This window comes from Onthophagus taurus, unplaced genomic scaffold (assembly GCF_036711975.1).
Source record: "Onthophagus taurus isolate NC unplaced genomic scaffold, IU_Otau_3.0 ScKx7SY_15, whole genome shotgun sequence".
Lineage (NCBI taxonomy): Eukaryota > Metazoa > Arthropoda > Insecta > Coleoptera > Scarabaeidae > Onthophagus > Onthophagus taurus.
The window spans coordinates 526,974-549,996 of NW_027248940.1; the positions used below are offsets into that span (position 1 = coordinate 526,974).

Genomic DNA, 23,023 nt, shown 5'->3' on the forward strand with positions numbered 1-23,023 from the left:
TATTGATAAAAATCACCGTTTTCGTGTTAAATGTAAAAATGTTGGGTTCCGATTTCAATAATAGCACTAAAAAAAAAGAAATCTAACTTTTTGAACATTTCCTTTAGTATTTTTTATTACTTGTCTTGTTATTTTGTGTACTTTTTTTATTATTCCTGTTAGTGTTGTCGTTTTTTTTGTTTATTTTTTGTTGATTCTTAATTGATTGTTATTGGATTCTTTTATTATAAAACAAATTAAAAATGTAATTTAGCTAAATCTACACTTGGACATGTTGCATACATAATAGTTATGACAGCTCAGTTCGATTTTCACTTGTCATTACCAATTCAGATTATTTATTTATTTTTGTTTTAGTGGTATTGAATTCGGAGCCTAACATTTTTGCATTTAATACGAAAACGGTGGTTTCTATCAATATTCTCTAAGAGTGATAAAAGTTTCTAAACTAAAATTGCTCTAAGAAACTGCAAAAATAAATGTAGTGTTATGATAGAATAAAAAAGTTCTGAGCAAACAAACTTTAGGAACAGCCTGTATAGCATTGTTCCCGCGTACCGATCCAGCTCAAAAATTGCCTAATGATTTTACGTGATATTAGTTTACACTGTACCAAATTTCAACGCTTTACCATAAATAGTGTTTAAGATATTTAGAAAAATGTGTTAAAATTTCTTAACTTTGATGGCCTGTATCTTTGCAATTTGAGGACTTTTACTAATTTTTTTTTACATGAATCGTCATCATTTTCACTCTAGTACATGTGGTTACATTTGTTCCCCGAGTCACCGAAACACTTGTATATACAGGGTGTATCTGAATGAATTAATTTTTTTTTTCTTATAAACCATAAACGCTAGGACAACGAAATTTGGGGAATATGTTTAACTGGTAGTAGGGCACGTTTTCATCCTATTTGTACTTTCAACCTATCCTTCTAAACTACTAAACGTAACCACCCCCTTTACATTTTTGCTAAAATTTTTTTATGCAGAGGGTAAATACATTAAAAAAAAATTACATAGGTAGATGAAAGTATCCTAAAACTTTTTTGTCTCTCTAAAATTTTTCCAAAAACGACTAATTTTTGAGAAAAAAAATAATAAAGTAAACACTGCCCGTTCAACAACGGAGTTGTCGATCAAAAGTTGGAATGAATTTTTAAAGAAAAAATCTTAGCAGGCTTAGCAATCTTTGTCAGAAATATTTTTGACGTTTAAATGTCAGTAGTTTTCTTACTATTGTTATTGTTTTTCAAATTAATTTATCTGACGGCTCACTGACGGCTCACTTTCATCAATTCTCAGATTTGGTTGAGTCCAGTTCTTTTGATATTGTGGCTATTACGGAGACCTGGCTGAGTCCGATTATTTCTGATATCAGTGTAGCTATAGACGGCTACACTTTTGTACGTCTGGATAGACCGCATAGGGTTGGGGGTGGTGTGGGTGTCTACTTCAAAAGTTATTTGCACGTGGAACATTTAAATGTGTACGATTCGGTGCAGGATGGTGTTGAATTTATGGTGGTTCATTTCAGTTGCTCGATGTGATAGAATCTTTTGGATTTCAGCAATTGATTACGGAACCTACGAGAGTAACAAATGGTACTCGCACATTACTCGATTTAATTATTACTAATCATGGTGGTATTGAGTCGTCTGGTGTGATGAGTGTAACTGATATTGGCGATCATGATATGGTTTTTTGTGGCCCTAGGTTGGGAAAATCTCTGCGTACTCCTATTCTGAAAACATTTCGCTCATTTTCATCGATTAATTATGATAACTTTCAGGCTGATTTAAATTCGCTATCGTGGCAAGATTTTCTGTTAGAGAACGACATTAATATTAAAGTAAATAAACTAACTGAAAATATATTAAATCTTTTTGATAAGCACGCCCCTCTGAAATCGGTGGTCTTTACGCGTCCTCCTGCACCTTGGTTAACTTGTACCATAAGAATGATGATGGGTTTACGTAATAAAGCTCTCAGGAAATACAGAGCAACTAGATTAAATGCTCATTGGTGCTACTATAGGGACCTGCGTAATTTGACAGCTACTGCTATTAAAAATGAAAAAAGGGCATATCTCGATTATTGTTTGCGTACAAAATCGCCCAAGGAAACGTGGAATACTTTGAGAAATTTGAGAGTTGGTAGAAAGAACATATCAATCAATTTATTTGATCAAACAATTAATGCTGATACTATTAACGATCATTTCATTAATTCAATACACCGCACACCTCCGCCTGATGAAATTTATAACTACTACACTTCAAATTTTGTTTGTGGTATGACCGGCGACTTAGCTATGAATTTTTCTGCAGTTGAGGAGAGTGATGTAATGAAGGCTTTACTGACTATTAAAACTAATTCTGTCGGGTCTGACGGTGTAAGCTTACAAATGATTAAACTATGTCTACCTGTTTTACTGCCCTACATCACACACGTGATTAATTCATGTATAATTGACTCGGTATTTCCAGATAAATGGAAAAGTTCGCTGGTTGTACCACTACCCAAAAAATCTGGTCCTCACATTTTAAATGATATTAGACCCGTATCGGTTCTTCCAGTTCTGTCTAAGGTACTGGAAAAGATACTGGCATCACAATTGACGAGTCACCTAAATCAGTTTAAAATCTTGCCCGATTTGCAGTCAGGTTTTAGATCTGGCTACAGTTGTGCCACTGCGCTGGCAAACGTTATGGATGACATTGTTACGGCTAGGGATGCGGGATTAACTACAGTGCTTGTGCTTTTAGATTTTTCAAAGGCTTTTGATATGATCGATCATAGGTTGCTGTTATGTATGCTTCATTATGTTGGGATGAGCCGGTGTGGTGTTCAGTTGATGGACGATTATTTGCGAGATCGTACACAGAGTGTGTTGTTTGGGGGCAGTCGATCCAACATCTTAAATGTGAAATCGGGCGTGCCCCAAGGCTCAGTGCTTGGTCCACTGCTGTACTCGATATATACACTCAATATTCAAAAGTACATTCGTACCTGTCGCTATCATCTCTATGCGGATGATACACAGATATATTACTCCTTTAAGCCATCGGATGTTGCGTTAGTTTCTAGTCAAATCAATCAGGACTTGAGCGGGATTCTTCGCTTTGCGGATGATCACGGTTTGGTGGTGAATTCGGATAAAACTGTTGGTTTGGTCTTTGCGAATGGAAGAAATAAACTGGCTGCGCAGCGGGATTTGGGATTGCTTATTGGAGGGGCTGAGGTCATGTATCAGGATTCAGTCAGGTATTTGGGAGTCTGGATAGATTCAGAATTGAGATTGAGGAAGTTTGTGTCCTGCCTGGTCGGGAGGGCGTTTGCCAGTTTAAAGCTGTTATATTCACACAAAGCGGTTTTGAATGTCAAACTTAGAAAATTGTTATGTGAGTCATTTGTATTATCACATTTTAATTACTGTGATGTAGTTTATCATTCGTTTATAGATCAAGTTAGTGCTGGTAGAATTCAGAGAGTGCAGAATAGTTGCTTACGATTTATTTACGGTATTAAACGTCGTCAGCATGTTTCTCATGTGTTAGAGGCCGCCAATTGGCTAAATATGTGGAGGAGAAGGTTTTTACATACCGCTTTGTTTTTTCATGGTGTGGTGACTTGGCGCATGCCTCCTTACCTGTACTGTCGCATAACTTATAGAACTGATATTCACAATCTCAGATACAGGGGGACGAAGAGGAGAGGAGATGGCCGGGGAACAAATGGAGGCGGCGTTGGGGGGACTAAAGAGGGGGAAGGCTCCAGGGGAGGACGGTGTCCAGAATGAGGCATGGCTGGAGGCAACGGAAGAAGTGAGGGGAAAGTTGTTGGAAGCGCTGAACAAAGTTTGGGAAGGGGAAGGGTTTCCGATTGGATGGAGGACGGCGATAATAAGCCCCTTGTACAAGAAGGGAGTGAAGGGAGTAGTGGAAAGTTATAGGGGAATTAGCTTAATGGACTCGGCGTACAAGATATATGCGAAGGCGCTGCTGCAGAGGTTGGAGGAAGAGATGGAAGAGAAAGGGATCTTACCGGACGGACAGGCAGGATTTAGAAAGGGAAGGGGCGCGATAGATAACGTGTACATATTGAAGCACTTGGTGGATAAAGAGCTGGAAGGGAAGGGAGGGAAGCTTTACGTCCTATTCATAGATCTAAAGGCAGCTTTTGATAAGGTGAATAGAGGGAAGTTATGGGAGGAGATGAGGAGGAGAGGGATTACTGGTGGGACAATAAACAGGGTGAGGGAGATATACGCAGAGACGATAGCTAGGGTAAAGGTGGGGGACGAGTTAACGGATAGGTTCTGGACAACGAGGGGTTTGAGGCAGGGATGTCCACTTAGTCCCGCTCTGTTTGCCTTGTATACCGCAGACATGGAAGACAGATTGACCGGTGGGCAGATGGGAGGTGTGGTTGTAGGGAGGAGGAAGATGCATTCACTGGCTTACGCGGACGATTTGGTGGTAGTGGCGAGAGAGGCGAAGGAGATGATGCGGAGTTTGGAGAGTTACTTTAGGCGGAAGGCTCTGGAGGTGAATGTAGGAAAGACAAAGGTTATGAAGTTCTGTAAAGGGGGTAGAAGGAAGAGCGAAGATTGGAGGTGGGAAGGGAAGGAGATAGAGAAGGTGAGGGAGTACACATATTTGGGGTACAGATTTAGAGAGGACAACAAGGAAGGCGCGCATGTGAGGGCAATGGCCAAGAAGGCGAATAAGGTGATGGGGCAGGTCTGGGGGTGGGGAGAGAGATTATTTGGAAGGGATATAGGAAAAAGGAAGATGATATTCGAGTGCTTGATTAGAAGTGTTATGATGTACGGGGCGGAGCTTTGGGGGTGGAAAGAGCAAGGGCTGTTGGAAGGCGTACAGGCTAGGTATTGGAGATGGGTTTGGGGTTGGCAAAAGAGACGCCGGAGTACATAGTCAGAGAAGAGGTGAAGGTTGATAAGTTAAGAGTGGAGGCGGGTAAAAGGGCGGTACGTTTTGAGGAGAGGGTTGAAGGGAGGTCTCAATGTAAAATTTTGAGGGAGTGCTGGAAAGAGATTAAGGCAGGGAAAGGGGGTTACGGGCAACGAGGAAGGGAGGAATATTTCAGAAGGGTGGGGTACTCAGTGAAAGCGGTAGATGATAGAAGGAGGGAAGGGATTGAGATGTGGAAAGAGCTGGAGAGCAGGGATAGAGATGTACAGAGGCAAGAAAGAAGGGGGCACATAAGGGAGAGCAGGTACAACCCTAAGTACGAGGAAATAATAACGGAGGGAGTGCCGAAGTACCAGTCGGTGGAGGGGGATGAGGAGGGGAAGAGGATGGTGGCAAGATTCAGATGCGGCAATGAGGAGAGAGCGAATAGGTATTGGATGAGAGATGATGAGAGGGGTTGTGGGTTATGTGGGGGGGAGTGGGAATCGTTGGAGCACCTACTGAGGGAGTGTGACGAGCTAAGAGAGGAGGTGATCGGCTGGAAGCAGGTGCTGGGGGAGAGGGCAGAGGGAAGAGAATGGATGAGGGAGATGGTGGCGACAAGGCAGCGTAGGGAGATGCGGGGAGGAGATGGGGAGGGGTGGGATAGGAAATAAAATGTATTGTATTGTAATGTGATATATGTAATTGTAGTATTGTTAAAATTTAATTGTTTGTGGAATGTAATGCTGATTTTGTAGCAATAAAGTTAATTAATTATTCACAATCTTGGTACTCGATTCAGGGGTCAGATCGCAATTCCAAGGCATAGGACTCAACTATTTAAGAAATCATTTTCATACAATATTGCAAAGTATTTCATTGATCTTAATCGTTGCTTTTGCTTTAAGTCGAGATATGAATTTAAAAAGGCCGTCATAAAATATTTGTCTGAGCTGCGGTGAGGGTGGGTTCGTTGGGTGTGGCAATGTTCGATGTGTTTAAACTGGTCAGTTGGTGGTTCTGGTCAAAAGCTGTTTGAGGTATTTAGCTTAATCCATCTATATTGTTATATATCTATAGTTTTTCTTTTTTTTTCCGGGCTGCGTGGAGGAGTGGATCGTGACTATGTTACGAGCCAAACGCAGTCCATTTGGTTGCAACCCCGTTCTATTGTAATATATATTGTTTTTGTAATTTTTTTTTTGTTTATTTTCTTTCTGATATTATATATGTAAAGTATGTGGGTTGTGCCAATAAATATTATTATTATTATTATTATTAATAAAGTTCTACCGCTCGTTCACTCGACGTTTCAAAATTTTAAATAAAACAATAATAATAGTAAGAAAACCACTGACATTTAAACGTCAAAAATATTTCTGACAAAGATTGCTAAGCCTGCTAAGATTTTTTCTTTAAAAATTCATTCCAACTTTCGATTAACAACGCTACAGCTTAACAGTTAGTGTTTGCTTAATTAATTTTTTTCTCAGAAATTATTAAATTTTCTAAGAACATCAGAGAGACAAAAAAGTTTTAGAATAGTTTTATCTATCTAACTGAAATTTTTCCAATGTATTTATCATCTTCATAAAAAAAATCTAGGCATAAATTGAACGGGGGTGGTTACGTTTAGTAGTTTAGAAGCGTATGTTGAAAGTACAAATAGGGTCAAAACGTGCCCTATTATGAGTTAAACATATTCACCAAATTTCATTATCCTAGCGTTTACGGTTTTTGAGAAAAAGAAATTAAACCAAAATTTTCCGCCATTTTTGGAGGGGTGTAGCTCCTTAGGGGAGCCGAAGTCGCCCATGGTTCATATATCAAAGTACCCTTAAAATCCACTAAAGAATCACCCCTTGAAGTTTGTTGCAGTCATTCAGATACACCCTGTATATACGCATTTACGAGTTTTACTTTTATATATTAAACATATGTACGCGATTTCTAAATGACCCAATTGTCGTTCTCATATCGTTTTCGCAAACTCTAAATAATACAAAACTGGATTGAAATAGCAAAACGACGTTGACCTAATTTTATCAAGTAATCCAAATGGTTCGATTACAAAGAGAATAGTTAGAAAAAAAAAGTAATAATAATAATTCCTGCTTCTAAATTGAGCGAAAAAAATATATTTTTTTCGATTGAAAGAAGAAGAAGAAGAGGTCGATGTTGTGTCTCCGCAGCGTGGGCCCGAAAAAAACCTGTTTAAATATTAATAATTCAATTCGAAATGCCGTTTTAGAGCGGACAAAGAAAGAGACCCGACGACAACAACAACGTTATGAATGAAAATTGTCGTGTTATGAACCGAATTTAAAACGATTTAAAATCGAAATTAAACGTAGAAAGAAAGAATAAAGAATAAAATTAAAAACGATGTTATTGTTGTTTTAAAGGTTTTTAAAGGTCGGCGTGTTTTACAAGTTAATTTAAGTGTTTACAACTCTTACATAACAATAAATTAAATAATTTTTTTTTTAATTAAATTAAATCTTTAAATAAAGGCCAAAAAATTGCTGATTAATTCGTTACAATAAAACGTTAACGCAGCATTTATTTTTAACTCGACTTTTTTTTAAAATAAATGAACCAAGAATGAAATAGAATTGAATTAAAGGGTTTTAAGCTTTCGAAGGTAAGAGTCGCCGTCGAGTCTACCTCTTCGAGTTGGACGAATTGAAAAAATGCGAATTCTACAGGTTTTGAAGCTTGAAACATTCCTATCGCGTGCCACCACCGTCTCACCAAATCATTTCAAAAGAATTCGATTCAATTAATTGTTTAAAAAATTAATCTCTCTTAAAAGAAAATAAATTTGTAAACTGAAGCGTGAGAATTGATTTGCTGGTGAAAATGAGTTTATACTGAAAATAGTTTCGAGTAATTTAACGTGGAAATATTTCTTCTTTAGCGATTTGAGATTGAAAAATGTTGAAAAAAAAAAGCGATTTTTTGGATGGATCGTATGCCTATTTTTAACATTTAACATTTTTTTACATAATCGCGCCTAAATATTTGCATTCAACTAATTTTAAGTCGGCATAAATTCGGTTACGTTCGTATTTATTTAAATGTTTATCCGGGAGGATTTTTTATCAAAGAAATTCTATTTCTTTTTTTTTCACTTTTGATTTAGTTTAGTTTTTTTTTGTTTTAATAGATTTAAAGTAGAACTCTTAATTATTTTTTTTTTAAATTCCTTTTATTAATTAATCATTAAGATACTCAAATTAGAAACTCGTGCACATTTTAATTAGTAACCATAATAATGATTCATTACTCACTTTGTTCTTATAAATAATAACTATGTAAACGTTACAAGGAAAAAACGTGATTTAATTTTCAATTAAAAGGAAATATATACAACAATGATTAATAATTATAGCTAAAAAATCTCACATTAAAAGAAGTTTTGTATGGATGTATATTATGTATCGAGGCAGCAAAATTTTTTGTTTTATTTTTGATGATGGAGAGAAACTTTAGCCGAGGTTGAATCTAAGATCTATACTCATATAAATTTCTTTTGTGTACTGAGGCAATGAAATTTATATTTGATGTGCGATAAAATGATTAGCCGAAGTCACTTACAGCCGAGGCAATGCAATTAAGAAGATCTATACTCTTAATTATGATTAATGACTGATACTAATTTCAGCCAAGGTCGCTTGCGACCGAAGTAGTACATTTAAGAACATCTATACAGGGTGTTCCGGTGACTCGGGGCATAAAATCTTCCCAGTAGTATCTTCGTGTATACCTTGTATGCCGAGTCTAGTAGGTTAATTCCCCTGTAGCTCTCTACCCTTCCCTTATTACCTTTTTTATATACTGTGCAAATTACCCCCACTTTCCATCCCTCCGGAATCCCACCCCCTCTCCATACGCTATTCATCCCCTCCAACAACTTCACTCTCACCACCCTTGATGCTTCCAACCATGCCTCGTTCTGGATCCCGTCTTCCCCTGGCGCCTTTCCCTTCTTCAATCCCCTAAGCACTGCTTCCATCTCCTCCTGCCTCCTTCTCCCTCAGTTCTGTTTTCTTTCTACTCATAACTCTCTGTATCGTCTCCTGGCCTCCCTATATCTATCCACCCCTATCTTCCCCCGTCTCCACTGCCTCAACCTCCTTTTCGCCTCCCTCTTCGCCTTCTTGCACTTGCCATCATACCAGTCGTTCCTCCCTACTCTGCCCCCCCTACGTACACACTCTCTTTTCTGTGTTGCCTCCCGCACTACCTGGATAAGTTCTTCCAAACCATTGATCTCTTGTATCTTCTGTTGCCAAGTGTCGAGGTTTCCCTTGTAGAATGCTACCCCATTGTTGTACAGGTCAAAGGAATGAGCTACATTTTTATAAAACAAACATCCCAGTCATAAAATCCTAAAACAGATGTTTCTAATCATTCTTGTTTTAACTGTTCGATCAGTTGGTGTTGTTGCCGTTAATGTTAGAAAGTGTTATTAGACTTTTCTGAGATATGTGAGTATAACTTATTTCGTTTTGAGGCATATTTGAAAGCCAAACATAGTGCTCATATTAATTCACACTTGAGTTATTTTAAAACTTTAAAGTCGTTTACAATATTGCTCTTTTACACTTTTGCTCCCATATGTATAGATATCGAAAAAATATGAAAATATGGACATTTGATGAATTTCGTTGCTTTGCAAGTGATAATGGTAACACTTGGAAATCGGAGCATGTTGTAAAATACTTTTAGGACAAAAGTTGTAGCAAATGTTATTCTGAACAATATTGTTCTCTTACACTTTTCCTCTCACATGCGTAGATATTGAAAAAAATACGAAAATATGAAGATTTGATGAATTCCGTTGTTTTACAAGATGGTAATGTAGCACTTGGAAATCAAAGCTTGTTACAAAAAATTTTTTAAAACAAAAGTTGTAGCAAATGTCAGTCTTAACAATATTGCTCTCTTGCGTGGAGATATGGGGAGAGGAGGGACGACGGCGGTCGAAGGATACTGTGCGGAATGGAGAAGGAACAGAAGTGCTGAGATGGGTGGAGGAGAACGGATGGGAGATACTGAATGGGAATAAAGAGGAAGGAGAAGAAGGGGAGTATACTTACATCGGGGCGAGGGGGACATCTGTGATTGATTATGTACTGGTGGATCAGGAAATGTGGGAGAGGGTGGAAAGGTTTAAAGTGGGAGAAGCGGTAGAGTCGGATCACCAACCGTTGGAGGTGGTGGTAAAGGGGGTGGACGGCAGACGACGAGCGGAACTGGGGAGCAAGTTCATCAAGACAGATTGGTCGGAAGAAGGGGTAGCATTCTACAGGGGAAACCTCGACAACAGAATAACCAGAAATGACAGTGAGCCCGTCTAGACAAAATGGGGCCTTGTGAATCGCCATTTTATTGGAGTTTATTTTGAGCTAATATCACATCGGTTTATTATTTACTAATAAAAGTTTGACATATTGACTCCAACCTAAAGTCTATTTATGATATATACATAAGATTATATAAGTACGTGTATCTCAAATAATTAAATAATGTTTCTTATCATTAACTGTTTGGGTACATTAACGTGTAATTCTGTCCTTAAAATTATCAATAACGATGGATTAAAAAAATTTATATTGCAATTCTACTTTTATATATAAATTGTGTACGTATATTATATTATTAAATAAAATAATAGTATAAAAACAAAAAAAAAATGCTGTGTATAAATAATTCTTTTACGATACAAATTTAATCGTGTGAACCTGTATTATAAACTCCAATAAAATGGCTGAAACAGTGGAGCCATACATGGCGCCAAAGCATCGAGGTCCCAAACTCGCCAATCTAAAACATCAAACGTTCCGACAAAGCTGTCAGTTCTGGTTATTCTGTGCCTCGACACTTGGCAACAGAAGATACAAGAGATCAATGGTTTGGAAGAACTTATCCAGGTAGTGCGGGAGGCAATACAGAAAAGGGAGTGTGTACGTTGGGGGGGCAAAGTAGGGAGGAACGACTAGTATGATGGCGAGTGCAAGAAGGCGAAGAGGGAGGCGAAAAGGAGGTTGAGGCAGTGGAGACGGGGGAAGATAGGGGTGGATAGATAGGGAGGCCAGGAGAGGATACAGAGAGTTATGCAGTAGAAAGAAAACAGAACTGAGGGAGAAGGAGGCGGCAGAGATTAGAGGGATAACAAGGGAAGGGGAGGTCTGGAGGTATCTGAAAAAGAGAAAGAAGGGTAGGGAGAGGATAACCAGCGAAATACACATGACAGAATGGAAGAGTTACTTTATGGGATTATTGGGAGGGGTAGAAACGAGGCTAACGGGTTTGGGAGGCTATGAGGGAGATGGGGGAGAAGAGATAGCAGAAGAGGAGATGGAAGCAGTGCTTAGGGGATTGAAGAAGGGAAAGGCGCCAGGGGAAGACGGGATCCAGAACGAGGCATGGTTGGAAGCATCAAGGATGGTGAGAGTGAAGTTGTTGGAGGGGATGAATAGCGTATGGAGAGGGGGTGGGATTCCGGAGGGATGGAAAGTGGGGGTAATTTGCCCAGTATATAAAAAAGGTAATAAGGGAAGGGTAGAAAGCTACAGGGGAATTAACCTACTAGACTCGGCATACAAGGTATACACGAAGATACTACTGGGAAAACTGGAGGAGGAGATGGAGTTGGGGGGAATTTTGCCGGATGGGCAGGTAGGCTTTCGGAAGGGAAGGGGAGCAATCGACAAGGTGTACATGTTGAAGCATCTGGCAGATAGAGAGCTGGATAAGAAGGGAGGGAAATTGTACGCCCTGTTTATAGATTTGAAGGCGGCTTTTGATAAGGTGGACAGGGGAAAGTTGTGGGAGGAGATGGGGAGGAGCGGGATCACGGAACACCTAATTGAGAGAGTGAAGGAAATATACATGGATACTATGGCTAGGATAAAAGTGGGAGATAAGCTGAGCGACGTGTTCTGTACGACGAAGGGACTGAGGCAGGGATGTCCGCTGAGCCCAAGTCTGTTTGCACTGTATACGGCGGACCTGGAGGATTGATTGGGGAAGGGGCAAATGGGAGGGTTGGTGGTGGGAGGTAGAAAGGTGCATATGTTAGCATACGCGGATGACATCGTGGTCATGGCGAGAGAAGCGGCGGAGATGAAAGATATGATAAAGACATTGGAAAGATATTTTAGGGGGAAGGGGCTGGAAGTGAATGTGGAGAAGACAAGGATGATGAAGTTTTGTAAGGGTGGGAGAAAAAGAACAGAAAATTGGAGATGGGAGGGAAAAGAGATCGAGGAGGTTAGGGAGTATACTTACGTTTAGGGAGGACAATAGGGAGGGTGATAGGGCCGAGGGTATGGAAATGGAAGAAGAGGGTAGAGGGTGAAAATAATATATTTATAATATATATTAGAATGTATTAAGGGGAAAATTGTAAATATCAAAAACAATAAAATGCTTATATAATATAATATTGCTCCCTTGCTGTTTTGCTCTCATGTGCATAGGTATCGAGAAAAATAACAAAATAGGAATATTTGATGAATTTCGTTATTTTACAAGTGATAATGGTATCACTCGGGAATGGGAGCATGTTGGAAAAAACTTTTAGAACAAAAGTTGTAGCAAATTTTATTTTTAACAACATTGCTCTCTTGCACTTTTGCTCCCAGATGCATAGATGTCGAGAAAAATAGCTAAATATGAATATTTGATGAATTTCGTTGTTCTACAAGATATTAATATAGCATTTGAAAACCGAAGCTTGTTACAAAAAATTTTTTAGAACAAAAGTTGTAGCAAATTTCATTCTTAATAATATTGCTCTCTTACACTTTTGCTCTCAGATGCATAGATGTCGAGAAAAATACGAAAATATGAAAATTTGATGAATTTCGTTGTTTTACAAGTGATAATGGTATCACTTGGGAATGAGAGCATGTGGAAAGAAACCTTTTAGAACAGAAGTTGTAGCAAATTTTATTCTTAACAACATTGTTCTCTTGCACTTTTGCTGTCAGATGCATAGATGTCGAGAAAAATACGATCTTACGTATTTTATACGATCATACATTTTTCTTAATTAGTAGATTAAGAAAAATACAGGTTACAGATTTCGCTGGAAACGAAAACTTAAGATAGAAAAGTAATTTTGATAAAAATGTTAGCATACAATACTGGGTGTTGGTTTGTCGGTTTGACCTTTAGAGTTGTTTGTGTTTAGATGATGCATTTGGAATTAACTTTTGACAAATGCCAGGATATTAAAGTAACGACTCATAAACTTTAAAGAAAAATTTTGAAAAAAGAGTAACATTAAAGTCTTTATTTACTAATCATAATGCAACTGTCAATCGTACTCTTGAGGCTAGTTATCAAATTTCATTACTCATCGCTAAATCGGGAAAAAATCATACCAAAGGAGAGAATGTAATCAAATTCTAAATATCAGCATTTCTCAAAACGGTTATGGAAAATGATGATAAAGATGTTAAAGCTATGCCACTAAGTAACAATACTGTTAGCAGAAGAATAGACGAAATGAGCGAAAATATTGAAAAGTAACTTGAATTGAAGATCTGAAAACAAGAACATTTTCCCTGCAAATAGATTAATCAGCTTTGAGAGACAGTGAGGCCGTACTTTTGTCTTATGTAAGACATATTGGATAAAGATGAGTTTGCCACCAGAACTAACACTATACCAAGAACTAGAATCATTCGAGTTTAGCCGTCTTTAGAGACGTCCGGCTAAACCCAAATGATTCATGTGGTGGAGATACATATTATTCTCTTGAGGAATCTCTTGGACAATTGTTTTCGAGGTTTCCACATTATGTGGGATCCAATTGTGCACCAACGTGATTTATGAATTCATAGATATGTCTGAATGAACCTACTTGAGTTTTCCGTAATCGCTAAGCCAATCTTAAAAACACTTATAGAGAAAAATATCTTACTTTATCGTAATTGCATTGCAAATCTTTGCCATGCAGTTGCATCATATTCGAAACATTGAAAATAAATCATCATACGCTCTATCATACGCTTCTGCGTTAGTAAATGACATGTTTACAGTTACCATGGTTATGTAATTTGTTTTTCTCGATGAGGTAACGGGATCCGATTGATGGCACTCGAGTTTTTAACATTTTCTTCTATAATTCGAGAACGGATGGCGATATCGAGATACGGTTTTCACTAATATTTAGCAAATTTTAAGGTGACTCAGGGTCTGTGAAGTAAATAGTACCGTTCCATTTAACTTTCTTTCAAAAATCACAAAAATATGTAATCGCTGCAGATAACGCCCTCTAGCCTATTTGTTTTAAACCATACGGTCTTACTGAAAATATCTTTTGAAAGAGCATAAAATGCTCTCTCAAACAATACCAAACATATTCAAATCGGTTGAATGGTCCAGGAGATATTAAAATGTAAATATTTGAAAACGCATTGGCCTCCCCCTCCCTTGTTATGACAGATATGAGAAATATCGCAAAACAAAAGCGATGCAGTATTATCGAAGATATTAAATGTTGTTGTGAAAGCTATAGCTCATCGTCTAACTTTCTGAGATAGCAGGAATTTTATGTTTCTCAATGGCAGTTACGCCCCCTAGCGGTCGAATTACGAACTTCAAAATAATTTCCAGCCATTTCTCTTACCCACTTTACCTATAAGGATTTTTTTTCCAAACCTCTAGGCCTTACCGTTGTCGAGATACAGCCGCACCGTACCCTTAACGGGACACCCTGTATATATATACAAGGTGATTCAAAAAACCGCTGACAGACTTCCAGGGCAGGTAATACATCAAAACTTAAGATGAAAAGTCTTAATATAGATGGGGTCGCAAATTCCTCCTTAACGAGATATAGTGGGTGAAAGTTTCTTTAAAATTAAACATTATCTGCAATAAAAAGCCCTTTTTTAAAAATATTTTCAACGCTACGTCAAACGGGCAGTATTTTCATGTAAAGTGATCAATTATCTATCAAAAGCGGTTTTTTGAATCACTCTATATACAGGGTGTCTCACGTAACTGGTTCGTTAGAACTTTTTTAGGTTCCACTATTCCTAGAGGTTTGAAATTTTGGTAGTATGGGTTGTTCATTCTAAACTTTCAATCTAAAATATTTTCAAGATGGCCACCACTTCCGGTCTACCGGAAGTAGACCACAACTTCGTTATTTTAAATGGAATGCTATAGTTTTTATTACACCTTTCAATTATACATAAAAAAATATGTTGACTTTGATAAAAGTTGTTGGTTTAGTGTAAAATAACGAAGTTGTAGTCTACTTCCGGTAGACCGGAAGGGGTGGCCATCTTGAAAATATTTTACATCGAAAGTTTAGAATAAACAACCCATGCTACCAAAATTTCAAACCACTACGAATAGTGGAACCTTAAAAAGTTCTAACGAACCAGTTACGTGAGACACCTGTATATATTAAGAATATCTGTATGCCTATATTGATTGTGCACCGAGGCAACCAAAATTTAGTGTTAATTACCTATAAAATAATTATCCGAGGTCGGTAGCGACCGAGGCAATACAATTAAGATGATTTATTCTCATACAAATAGTTATTGTGTACCGAAACAACGAAATTTTATTATTACTGAGCGATACTAATATGAGGTCGCTTGCGACTGAGGCAAGCGGCCGAGGTAGTACATTTAAGAATATCTATACGCTTAACAATATTTGTTGTGCATAGAGACAATGAAATTTAAATTTTGATTAGCTATAAAATCATTGGCCGAGGTAAGAAAATTTTATTATTAATGAGCGACAAAGATATTAGTCGAGGTCGATCTTGAAATGCTGGAAAATGTGATTGATCCGTTAATAACAGAAAAATTAGAAAACGATCCTCTACTACTTGAACAACAATTGCATTTCCAACAAGACGGAGCTCCTCCTCACTACGCCGCACCAGTTTGCCAATACCTCAATTTGCAATACCCCGGTCGTTGGATTGGAAGAAGAGGTCCTATAGACCTGAACCCTCTGGACTTCTGCTTGTGGGGACATCTTAAGTCCAAGATTTTTGTGACTCAGCCTGAAAATTTGGACGAACTACGCCAACGAATTGTAAATGAGTGTCGTCATATAACTTCAATTATGCTGAACCATGTTAGAGACGGTTTTCAGTCAAGATTGTATTATTGTATGGAAGTCAATGGAGAACAATTTGAACATTTGATTTAAAAACGCAGATTTGATTTTTTGATTGTGATAAATAAAACAACATGATAAAACAATTCAATTTTTTTATTTATAATTAAAATATTCAAGGTTGCTCATTTGAGCTAAAAAATTGATTTTTGGCGAAAACGGTTCATCAAATTAAAAAAGTATCACTCAACCCCTCTCCCCTATTCAATTTTGAGGGGTTGAAGCACCCCTTCTTAGGGGGTTGCTCGTTCAAGCCTCAAATGACGTCAAAAGATGTCCCCCAAACAAAATCATTCGACGGGTTTCGGAAAACTTTTCTAATCACTATGGGATATGAAATATACGGGGTGGCTCGTCTGAGATGGAACAGCCTGTATTATTTGTCTCGAGGAATAAATCTCCAAGTTTATGGCTATAGGTTGAGAATCACCCTGTATGTTAGCCGAGGACATAAACATAAAATTAATTTTTGTATACCGAGGCGTTTACTTTAATATTTTCTGATGTTTGTTGTATCTGCGTGTGCAAGTTTATGAATATTAAAAATCACAAAAACACATTTTTTAAATTGATTTTATTTTATTTTCAGAATTTGCTCGAAATAAATTCATCATCAAGAAATGCCGTTTTAGAACATTCAAGAACCGGCGAAGAATTGCAACAAGAACCGAATTGAACATGCACCTTAACCACGCGAAGTTAAAAATACGAAAAAACATTAAAAAGATCAAAAAACTGAAAACAAATTTTAAATTAAAAATAGAAATTTCGAATTTTAAAAGGCGATAATTTTAAATTAATTCGATTTTCTAAAACGATAATTTATATTGGGCTATATTAGCCTTGTTATTATTAAATTTAGTTCAAAATAATTATTAATTATTAATTAATTAATTCAATTTATCTTTTTTAATTAAATCAAAAAATGACTTCGAAATTAAACCAAAGATGTCACGTATTCTTAATAATCACGGCGATAGCGGCTTTAGTGACCGTAATTGTAGTAGTTTGGACGTTTTATGGAAACAGCTCGGATGTTGAAGGACGAGGAGGAAACCACCGACTTAATCGTAATTCTTCGGAAGATGAAAAACGACACTTAACGGCGACTAAAGGTTTGTGTTTATTTCATTTAATTACTTAGTCAGGATTTTAAGAAACATGAAATTTAAGATTTAAAAAAAAAACAAAATTAAATGTAATTATTCGTTTTTGATTTAATCATTGATTGTTGAGTCAACTTTCGACATCATTAACTCCGACGACTGATTGTTTGAAATTTATTATTATTGTTATACAGTCGACGACCTCGAACGAGTCAGATTTTATTAGTTCGTTGGTCTCCTTTAACAATTTTTCTCTTTATCATTGTCAACCGAGGCTGAGGGCACGGTCGTTGCAGCTCAGCTCAACACAACTCAGCTCACATTGTATTCTTCGAGAAATCACAACGCGAAAAGACATAAAAATAAATCGTTGGCATTGTTAAAATCGAAAAATGATTTAAAACTTTTAAACAATCTTAAACGAGGGAACGTAAATAAGAAAGGTTTTCTTGTCTTATGGTTTATGATTCACATCTCTTTTTCTCTTACACAACAACGACAGCAGGGACGAAGCGAAGGAGCCGCAGCGCAAATGATCGTTTTACTTCCTCGTTCGCGTTGTTGTTACTGCTGCTGTTGTTGGTAGGTATGTTTTGCAATATGAACCATGATCTATCCTTCTCTCTCGTTCACTGTGTTTCTGTGCGAGTATTTCTTTCATGGCTGCTACCATATACAGAGGCCATCAATTTTAAATGGAATTCCATTGCATTAAGAAAGAATTTTTTTTAAATAATAATAAGGAAAGACATGTGTTTTAAAGTATTTAAGATTTTATTATGGGCTTAATTCTTATCTTGTAAAAAATCAAAATTTACAAAAAACCAGCACACAATATACATAGACATTTGAAAAACATCAAAAGTAACTAAACTTTATAAACACGCTGTATAGTGTGTCTAATATCTTTGTATACTATCATCTATTTACTGGTTTTGACTATTATCTGACATAGTTTCAAGGCAAATATGTCGTTTATACATCGTTTTTAAAAAGATTTTGCAATGGGCACATTTTGGAAGAACAATTGAATATCTCAGGAACTATGAACGCTGTAAGATAGTAACATAATAGGAACTAAACAAATTTGCTTGTATTCATAATATTTATGATAAAATATACGGGGTGTTCTATTTAAAAAAAATTGCACATTATCCGTTACGGTTAAACGGAACATCCTGTATATGTGAAAATAATTTTACGGAAGTGAGTAAAACAACTTTTGTATAAAATAATTTTTTCATTTTCAAACGATTTAGTATAACTATCGACCGCCGGGATACTAATAACTCACCCTGTATATACTTATATGTATATAACTTTATTAAATTATATTAAGTTTATTAAGAAAGTGTTCTTATTAACTTTACTAACTTCTGTAGTCTTTGCTATCTGATATAAAAATGTTTTAAATCGATTTAAGCAATTTTGACACGCACCAATCGAATTTCTCTATTTTCTGGTATTCATGAAAGCACTTTTAAAAGCTACCAAAAGAAATTTTTTAATTCTGTCATCTTTGCAAAGTATCTTAGAGATATTTTTAATCGATTAGAACCATTTTGATTCACACGAACCATACTTTCCCATAATCAAAATTTTTTGAAAGCTTCTGGAAAGTGTTCTCATAAACTTTTATAACTTCATACGCCTTTGTTAAGTAATACAAAAATGTTATCAATCAATTTAAGCGAATTTGACACGCACCAATCGACTTTTTCTATTTTTTGATATGCTTCAAAGCACTTTCAAAAAGCACCAAAAGCATTTCTTTAATTCTTTCAACTTCACTAAGTATCATAGAGGTGTTTTTAATCGATTAGAATCATTTTGATTCACACGAACCATACTTTTCCATTATCAAAATTTTTTGAAAGCTTCTGGAAAGTGTTCCCATTAACTTTTTTAACTTTATACGCCTTTTTTAAGTAATACAAAAATGTTATCAATCAATTTGAGCGAATTCGACACGCACCAATCGACTTTTTCTATTTTTTGATATGCTTCAAAGCACTTTCAAAAAGCATCAAAAGCATTTTTTTAATTCTTTCAACTTCGCTAAGTATCCTAGAGATATTTTTAATCGATTAGAACCATTTTGATTCACACGAACCATACTTTCCCATAATCAAAATTTTTTGAAAGCTTCTGGAAAGTGTTCTCATAAACTTTTATAACTTCATGCGCCTTTGTTAAGTAATACGAAAATGTTATCAATCAATTTGAGCGAATTCGACACGCACCAATCGACTTTTTCTATTTCTTGATATGCTTCAAAGCACTTTCAAAAAGCACCAAAAGCATTTTTTTAATTCTTTCAACTTCACTAAGTATCATAGAGGTGTTTTTAATCGATTAGAACCATTTTGATTCACACCAACCATACTTTTCCATAATCAAAATTTTTTGAAAGCTTCTGGAAAGTGTTCACATTAACTTTTCTAACTTCATGCGCCTTTGTTAAGTAATACAAAAATGTTATCAATCAATTTGAGCGAATTCGACACGCACCAATCGACTTTTTCTATTTTTTGATATGCTTCAAAGCACTTTCAAAAAGCACCAAAAGCATTTCTTTAATTCTTTCAACTTCACTAAATATCATAGAGGTGTTTTTAATCGATTAGAACCATTTTGATTCACATGAACCATACTTTTTCATAATCAAATTTTTTTGAAAGCTTCTGGAAAGTGTTCTCATAAACTTTTCTAACTTCATGCGCCTTTGTTAAGTAATACAAAAATGTAATCAATCAATTTGAGCGAATTCGACACGCACCAATCGACTTTTTCTATTTTTTGATATGCTTCAAAGCACTTTCAAAAAGCATCAAAAGCATTTTTTTAATTCTTTCAACTTCGCTAAGTATCCTAGAGATATTTTTAATCGATTAGAACCATTTTGATTCACACGAACCATACTTTCCTATAATCAAAATTTTTTGAAAGCTTCTGAAAAGTGTTCTCATAAACTTTTATAACTTCATGCGCCTTTGTTAAGTAATACAAAAATGTTATCAATCAATTTGAACGAATTCGACACGCACCAATCGACTTTTTCTATTTTTTGATATGCTTCAAACCACTTTCAAAAAGCACCAAAAGCATACCTTTAATTCTTTCAACTTCACTAAGTATCATAGAGGTGTTTTTAATCGATTAGAACCATTTTGATTCACACGAACCATACTTTCCCATTATCAAAATTTTTTGAAAGCTTCTGGAAAGTGTTCTCATAAACTTTTCTAACTTCATACGCCTTTGTTAAGTAATACAAAAATGGTATCATTCAATTTGAGCGAATTCGACACGCACCAATCGACTTTTTCTATTTTTTGATATGCTTCAAAGCACTTTCAAAAAGCACCAAAAGCATTCCTTTAATTCTTTCAACTTCACTAAGTATCATAGAGGTGTTTTTAATCGAATAGAACCATTTTGATTCACACTCACCATACTTTTCCATAATCAAAATTTTTTGAAAGCTTCTGGAAAGTGTTCTCATAAACTTTTCTAACTTCATGCGCCTTTGTTAAGTAATACAAAAATGTTATCATTCAATTTGAGCGAATTCGACACGCACCAATCGACTTTTTCTATTTGTTGATATGCTTCAAAGCACTTTCAAAAAGCACCAAAAGCATTTCTTTAATTCTTTCAACTTCACTAAGTATCATAGAGGTGTTTTTAATCGAATAGAACCATTTTGATTCACACGAACCATACTTTCCCATAATCAAAATTTTTTGAAAGCTTCTGGAGTGTTCCCATTAACTTTTTTAACTTCATACTCCTTTGTTAAGTAATACAAAAATGTTATCAATCAATTTGAGCGAATTCGACACGCACCAATCGACTTTTTCTATTTTTTGATATGCTTCAAAGCACTTTCAAAAAACACCAAAAGCATTTCTTTAATTTTTTCAACTTCACTAAGTATCATAGAGGTGTTATTAATCGATTAGAACCATTTTGATTCACACGAACCATACTTTCCCATAATCAACATTTTTTGAAAGCTTCTGGAAAGTGTTCACATTAACTTTTCTAACTTCATACGCCTATGTTAAGTAATACAAAAATGTTATCAATCAATTTGAGCGAATTCGACACGCACCAATCGATTTTTTCTATTTCTTGATATGCTTCAAAGCACTTTCAAAAAGCACCAAAAGCATTTCTTTAATTCTTTCAACTTCACTAAGTATCATAGAGGTGTTTTTAATCGAATAGAACCATTTTGATTCACACGAACCATACTTTCCCATAATCAAATTTTTTTGAAAGCTTCTGGAAAGTGTTCTCATAAACTTTTCTAACTTCATGCGCCTTTGTTAAGTAATACAAAAATGTTATCATTCAATTTGAGCGAATTCGACACGCACCAATCGACTTTTTCTATTTTTTGATATGCTTCAAAGCACTTTCAAAAAGCACCAAAAGCATTCCTTTATTTCTTTCAACTTCACTAAGTATCATAGCGGTGTTTTTAATCGATTAGAACCATTTTGATTCACACGAACCATACTTTCCCATAATCAACATTTTTTGAAAGCTTCTGGAAAGTGTTCACATTAACTTTTCTAGCTTCATACGTCTATGTTAAGTAATACAAAAATGTTATCAATCAATTTGAACAAATTCGACACGCATCAATCAACTTTTTCTATTTTTTGATATGCTTCAAAGCACTTTCAAAAAGCACCAAAAGCATTTCTTTAATTCTTTCAGCTTCGCTAAGTATCATAGAGATGTTTTTAATCGATTATTAGTGTTTTGACATATATCAGTCGTATTTTTTAAGATTGTAAAATTTTTCTAAACTTCTAGAAAATGTGCTCATCATGTTCCAACTTCTCTCGTCTTTGGCAAGTAATCTGAGAACGTTTTCATTCGGTTTGAGCTATTTTGTCATGCACATTTTAGATTAACATCAAATATTAATTTTAAAATATCATATTTAACAGTTAGCTTGTATTAAAACGTTAAATTTTATATTGAATAACATTAAACGTCAAAATTCACAGCAATAGATCGATAACGTCATTTTGAAACATCGAATTTGACAGTTAGTTGACATTGAAACATCAAAAACGACGTTCAAATTTCATTCTTGAAGGAGAAACGTCAAAACTTAGTATTAAATTGTCAATTTTGGTAGTTAAAAGTTATAAGCACGTCAAAAATAAAATGGAAAATTACTTTTCGGTAGATAAATGTCAAAACTAATATCGAAACGTCAAATTTGACAGTTAGTTGACATTGAAATGTCTAACTCTGCGGTTTAGTGACAATAATATGTCAAAATTGACGGAATAATTTTTATTTTGTTAGATAAACGACGCAAGTTAACGTCGAAGTGTCAAATTAAGTCCAGTTAAATGAGTGCAACGTCATAATTGACAGGTTTATTTAACTTTTGTGATTGAGACGTCACAATTGACAGCTGGAGACCAAAAGCGTCACTTTGAAACTTCAAATTTGACAGTTACTTGACATTGAAACATCAAAAACGACGTTCAAATTTCATTCTTGAAGGAGAAACGTCAAAACTTAGTATTAAAGTGTCAATTTTGGTAGTTAAAAGTTATAAACACGTCAAAAATAAAATGGGAAATTGCTTTTCGGTAGATAAATGTCAAAACTTAATATCGAAACGTCAAATTTGACAGTTAGTGGACATTGAAATGTCTAACTCTGCGGTTAAGTGACAATAAAATGTCAAAATTGACAGAATAATTTTTATTTTGATAGATAAACGACGCAAGTTAATGTCGAAGTGTCAAATTAAGTCACGTTAAATGAGTGCAACGTCATAATTGACAGT

General features: G+C 35.7%; 1 protein-coding gene across 1 annotated transcript in view; it reads left to right on the forward strand.

Moving 5' to 3' along the window:
• Positions 1-23,023, forward strand: part of LOC111422089 (ADAM metallopeptidase with thrombospondin type 1 motif A) — a 141,952-nt gene that overhangs the window by 13,837 nt on the left and 105,092 nt on the right. Inside the window, exon 2 of the mRNA XM_071200972.1 lies at positions 16,680-17,205. Within this exon, the coding sequence (XP_071057073.1) occupies positions 17,016-17,205 (190 nt within the window). The 5' untranslated portion in view covers positions 16,680-17,015. The remainder of the gene's footprint in view (positions 1-16,679; positions 17,206-23,023) is intronic.